Here is a 6,219-nt window from a genome sequence, read left to right as displayed (position 1 = left end):
CTTCCTCAGCTATCACCAGAGCAGTTTCCCCACTAGGACATATATCTATTTCCCCATAACAGCATTTGTAAAAAAAAAAAAGTCATGCTTTTAACTTACCAGCTACCAAAGGAACAGAACACAAACTCAGAGAAAAATAAATACTTGATATATTCTCTAAATCATGGGTCTTAACAACGAGGGAATCCATAGCCCTTTGAGATGTGGGAATTAAATAATGGCTGTATGAAACAGATTCTCTGAATAATTAAAACATTTTGTTGATTTGTCTATGATCTGTGATCTGATCCCCGATTGGTTATGGTCTTTAAAATAAAAATTTACTGTATTTTATTATCAACATAACAGTTTATTGATGTTAAAGAAAACCTTTAATATGAGCCTTACAGAACTAGTAACTGTTATTGTGAATATGGAGCTTAAAGCGAGAAAAAGTAGGTCCTTTGTGTATATGTATTTTCCTAAAGTTCATGTGCTCTGTGATGCGCAGTGTCCCTGCAAACAGTTGTACTGGATTATTGTTGAAAATCTTAAGTATACATTTTGAAACAGAAAACAACTTTGATATTTGGTACTCACATGCAACATCCTTGGTTAAGACTGGCAGAGAGGAATCACTTGGTGGTCCAACACCAGCTTTGTTTTCTGCACTCACTCGGAATTCATACTCATTTCCTTCTGCGAGCCCAGTAACTTTGAGTCTGAGGTCAGATACAGGTTTCTTTGAAGCCCTCACCCATCTCAATCCCTTCTTTTCTTTTCTTTCAACAAAGTAACCAGTGATTTCACTACCACCATCATCAACTGGGCGCTTCCAAGCTATGGTCACTGTGTCTTTGGTAACATTTGTTGCTTCTGGTTTTCCCGGAGGACCAGGAGGACCTAAGTTAACAAATTGATGTGTGTAAGTAAACACAGAAACATTAAGGATACATGTTATGTTATGTTTTTTATTACATAATCCATGCTTACCAAATCTGTCCACCATCTTAACTGGTTCAGATAGCACAGGTTCACCTACGCCAAAGTGGTTGACAGCAGATACACGGAAGACGTACTCATTTCCTTGGATCAGTTTGCTGACGACATGTCTGCAAGACTGAATATTCTCTGCCACTAAGGTCCAAAGCAAACGACTGGTTTCTCTCTTTTCCAGGGTATAAGATGTTATTGGTGATCCACCATCTTCAGCAGGAGGTGTCCAGTTGAGTGTGGCTTTTTCTGCTGACACATTGCTAACTTCAATAGGTCCTGGAGGACCAGGGACATCCAATACTTTGACATGCACATGTTCTTCTTTGGTGCCAAAAGGATTGCTGGCAGTTATTGTATATTCTCCAGAATCTTTACGTGAAGCATATTTAACAGAGAGTGTTGATGATGTTGGACTAGTTTCAATCTGTACAATATCAGATGGCTTAAAGTCTTTTCCTGCTTTGGACCACACAGAAGTTGGAGGTGGTTTTCCAAGAATGCTTGTTGCAGTCATAACAATTGTATCTCCTGCTTTAACTGTTAAGCCTTCTTTGACAGCTGGATCAATGACAATAGTTGGTGCCTCTGTAATAAAAATATTTCAAATATAAGGTTAGATATTATGCCATTAAGTGATAGATCTGCATCTCAACTAGATTTGAAGGCACGTACCATACTCATCTTTGCAAACAACAGTTCCAGTTGTCTCTGATGGGGGGCTGATAGCTCCAGCAGTATTCTTAGCTCTAATTCTGAATTCATATTTTCCACCTTCAATTAAATCATTAACCGTGAATGCACACTCCTGAACGTTTACATGATTGGCCTTCATCCAGCTCTTTGCTGGTAAGTCACGCTTCTCAACAATGTATCCAACCAACTTGTGCCCACCATCATATTTTGGTTCGGTCCACATAAGAGTTGCAGAGCTCCTAGTAACGCTAATTACATCAGGTTTTCCAGGAGGATCTAAAAATATTTAATATGTCAGTAACATGCATTTATAAATTACTTTAACTACAAAGCTTACATTACTTAACTTACCAATAGGATCAAGAGCAATAACTGATTCAGATGGGAGGCTTGGCTTGCCAATTCCAGCAAGATTTATGGCCATGACTCTAAATTCATACTCAAGACCTTCAGTTAAACCTGTAACTCTGTAGTCCTTCATTCTTATTGCAGTAGTGCTAGCTCTCTTCCATAGCAGGCTGTTTCTTTCTTTGAATTCAATATGATAGCCTAGAACACAATGATACAGAAAAGTTATGCACTACATTCAATTTTGATTTCATATAATTAACACTTTGCTGCTAATGTATTCATTTGTTTACAGAAGTCATATTTTAGAAGGTAAACTAATTTTGTTTTGTAACACAGTTAACCTGTTCCTTAACTTAAAGGGACTCTGAGCACCTCTCATGGGCATGCCTTTACGACTCCAACCAGTACTGCAAAGTACTTAAAGATGCATATCTTTTTGTAGCTTGTGCTCTCCTCTTTCATTTAATTTAAAAATCGCAGCTGCTATCTTGGCTATGTTATAACTTCCATGTCATCCCCTGTCTTCTCTGTTAGAGAAGTGCATCACTAAATGAAGCAGGAAGAGGAAGTGACATGCATGGCCATTGCAAGAGGCTCCTCCAGAGGGGTCATAGCACAACTTTGTTGGAAGTCGTCTGGCTTAAAGGCATGACCATGAGAGGTACTTGGAGTCCCTTTAATGTGAACTTCCATGTTAGAAAAAGAATATGCATCTACTTATAAAGACAGGATCTGATAAGTAAAAATTGTACCTGTGATTGGTGAACCACCAGTCTTCTTTGGATCCACCCAGGTAAGGTTTGCACAATCATGCCTTATTGTAACAATCTTGGGTGGTGGAGGAGCTTCTGGGACATCTAGAAAACATAGTTAACATAAGTAGGAATTATTATCTGAATTATGAGTGTAAATGTGTCAATTTCAAATAGAGTACTGCCAAATTAACTTACTAAATGGATGCCTTGCCACAACTGAGTCTGATTTAAGACCTTCGCCCACTCCATATTTATTTTCAGCACTGACTTTAAAGATGTATTCAGTTCCTTCATGGAGTCTGGTAACTCTGAATGAAGTTTTCTGAACAGCAGAAGCACAGGTTACCCATTTGTTTGTCACTGAGTCTCTCTTTTCTAGGATGTAGTTGGTAATTTCAGAGCCACCATCATCTTTAGGAGGAGCCCAGAACAGGGTCATAGCATCTGCAGTGACTTCATCAAACTTAATTGGAGCTGTTGGAATGCCAGGTTTTCCAACCACTTTCACAAAGATAGTAGATTCCTTGGTGCCAGCTGGATTCTTTAAGGTTATTGTGTATTTTGAAGCATCATCTTTTTGGCATTCACGAACAGTCAGAACAGTGTTGACTGCAGTAGACTCAACAGTTACTCTTCCAGTATCTGATAAAACTTTGTCTTCTCCCTTCTTCCATGTAATTGTGGGTGCAGGCTTACCACTAACTGGGATTTTAAGTCGGAAAGTGCTTCCTTCCTTAGCAATGTAGCACAAGTCTGGTAGGTCTTTCAAGTCTACATTTGGAGCAACTGTGAAAAAAAGATATAGAATTAACAAAAAGAACATTTGATCACTAAATCTTTAATAGCATCTTACAGTTTCTGACAGAGTAACACATACCAATGTCATCCTTTGCCACAACAGTGAGTTCAGTTGGAGAACTGTAACCCGCATCATTCTGTGCAATTACTTTGAAGGTGTACTCTTTGCCTTCAGTCAAATCTTTCATTGTATACTGCATATTTTTAGATCTCATTACTTCCTTCCACTTATCTTCAGAGGTCAAATTTTCCACCACATATCCAATGATGCGACCTCCTCCATCACTTAACGGTTTTTTCCATGCAATAGTGCAAGATGACTTAGACAATGCTAGTGCTTTCAGATCTAGAACCGGTCCAGGTTTTTCTAAAATAAAATATAAAACAGATTTTTAGATTTCAATCTTCTAATATGATTACCGGTATCTTTATGTGTTAGCAAAGCTTTTCTGAACCATATTCATAAATAATAACTTACCTGAAGCCTTGACAGCATCACGAGTTTCACATGGCTCACCAATTCCATACTCATTTTCTGCCAACACCCGGAAGAGGTAGGATTTGCCTTCTTCAAGATTAGGAATCCTAAATGATGTTTTAGCACAGTCAGTGGATACTGTAGACCACGCCTTTCTGTCTGCATCACGTTTTTCAACTATGTAATTCTTGATTGGACTGCCACCATCAATGATTGGAGGATCCCATGAAATCATGGCTGAGTCCTTGGAGGTCTCTTTGATGATGAGATTAACGGGAGGTCCAGGTGTATCTGTAATGTTTTAACAAAAATTGTTATTGTTATAAAGAATACCTTACATACATTTACAGATATGGTACCTGTATGTGGATTAGATTATCGTATTTCTAAACTATTTTAAATACTTATAAATTCTGTTTCTGAACATAGAAAGCGCTAAAGCAAAATATTACAAAAGCTTTTTATGCAAACGTTTGCTCATTGCTTTAGACTTAAATAATAATTTTTATAGGGTAACTTCAATAACAGACTTTCAAAACTGCGCAGGTCTATTCAGCTCGCAAGGTACAACACATTATACCAGACAAAGAAGAAGGTAAATAGTCACCCTGGAACGAAAAAACACAGACACCGGGAGCCCAAATGGTGCAGTACGTCACAAATGATAGAAGAAACAAAAAAATATGAACATAGGGTACTCACAAAGGAAGGTTGCAAAGGGGCAACCGACCAGTGCAGGCAGGTGGAGATCAACAAACTCGACTCCACTTGGGGGTCCAGGCTAGCCGGAGATGGTCGCACTTTTTGAGAAAAAGGCCATAGGAGCCCGTAAAGGGGATCCAAGGGTATCCCCTACCCTGAGCCGGGGCGGGGTATACAATGCACAACAGGATAAAAAGGCACCCAGAGAATGATAAAATGAATTAAAAACAATAAAATAAATAAAGTTTGAGGTGGCTTAATAGCCAGTGCTATTAAAGTTCATTTTATATGAATTTGTCTCCATTGAGGTAAGCCACCTCAAACTTTATTTATTTTATTGTTTTTAATTCATTTTATCATTCTCTGGGCGCCTTTTTATCCTGTTGAACACATTATACCAGTTTTCTCACGTTCCATGGGGCTCTTGAGTGCTGCCAGCACTATTCAGAGCTGCTGCAATGCACTCTGTAGTTGCTATAGCTACCGGAGTGCTACAGCTGTCTCTTCACCCTCATTTAGTTTATTGGTGATACGTGCCTCAGAGGGGAGTAAGGACTCCCACAGTAATGGAGTATAGGGATTTCAGGCAACTGAAGGAGAGGAAAGATGCCAGCTTCCCCCTTACTGTGTCACAAATGTCGGGTAGAAGACACAGAGGGTGAAAACATGCTGCCTGCGGTAACTATGTTGTCTGCTGGAATTAGGTCAGTTGATGTTGGTTACTATGCTTGTGATTCTGGGGCCTGTTTTTGCTATGCTGAGGTTCACGGTTTGTGTTTATTGTTGTGACTAATCACTTATTTGCTAGGCTGGGGTTCAGAAGCCTGTCATTGTTACTGAGGCCTGTACGTTTTTGTTAATTACTATATCTGAGTACCTGTGTCATTTATTGGTAAATACTATGCCTAAACACCACCATTGGTATTTGCTAAACACTAGAGCGGGGATCAGTTTAATTTATTTTTAAGAACTAGACTTGAGTACCTGTATTACATACTGTTAATTCTTAGGCTTAAGTATCTGTGTCATTGATTGCGATATACCAGACATGAGTACCTGTTTCCTTTATTACTAATTACTAAGCCTAGAATAAGGACCAGTGGCAATTATTGCTTATTACTAGTACTGAGTTCCAGTGTCATTGATTACTAATAACTAGGCTCATGTACCTGTGTCACTGATTGCTAATTACTAGACATGTCTAACTTATTACAAATATTAGGTCTGGGCATTTCTCTTAGTTATTAATAGCACTATGCCTGAGGAACTGTTTTAGTAAATGCTAATGCTAGGCTTGAAGATCTGTCTCAGTCATAGCTAATACTAGACCCGATGGCCTGTTTCATTTGTCTTCAAAACTAGGCCTTGGGAGTCTTCCTTGTTGCTAGGCCTTGGGATCTGCCTCACTGATTGCTAAGCCTTGAAGCCTGTGGTACTGATTGTTAGGCCTGAAATTAACAGCAGGCC

At 38.9% G+C, this 6,219-nt stretch overlaps 1 protein-coding gene across 1 annotated transcript in view; it reads right to left on the bottom strand.

Annotated features, from left to right (window-relative positions):
* The window catches only part of TTN (titin), a 365,525-nt gene that overhangs the window by 63,198 nt on the left and 296,108 nt on the right, over nucleotides 1–6,219 (bottom strand). The window contains exons 247-254 of the mRNA XM_068247374.1: nucleotides 4,051–4,341; nucleotides 3,652–3,939; nucleotides 2,970–3,560; nucleotides 2,772–2,876; nucleotides 2,020–2,217; nucleotides 1,648–1,944; nucleotides 973–1,560; nucleotides 580–882 (exon numbers count right to left, since the gene is read on the bottom strand). Coding sequence (XP_068103475.1) covers nucleotides 580–882; nucleotides 973–1,560; nucleotides 1,648–1,944; nucleotides 2,020–2,217; nucleotides 2,772–2,876; nucleotides 2,970–3,560; nucleotides 3,652–3,939; nucleotides 4,051–4,341 — 2,661 coding nt within the window. The remainder of the gene's footprint in view (nucleotides 1–579; nucleotides 883–972; nucleotides 1,561–1,647; nucleotides 1,945–2,019; nucleotides 2,218–2,771; nucleotides 2,877–2,969; nucleotides 3,561–3,651; nucleotides 3,940–4,050; nucleotides 4,342–6,219) is intronic.

Source organism: Hyperolius riggenbachi, chromosome 7, assembly GCF_040937935.1.
Source record: "Hyperolius riggenbachi isolate aHypRig1 chromosome 7, aHypRig1.pri, whole genome shotgun sequence".
In the NCBI taxonomy this organism is placed as follows: Eukaryota; Metazoa; Chordata; class Amphibia; order Anura; family Hyperoliidae; genus Hyperolius; species Hyperolius riggenbachi.
Note: the sequence above shows the minus strand (reverse complement) of the source record. Positions and strands in the feature narration are given on the sequence as shown.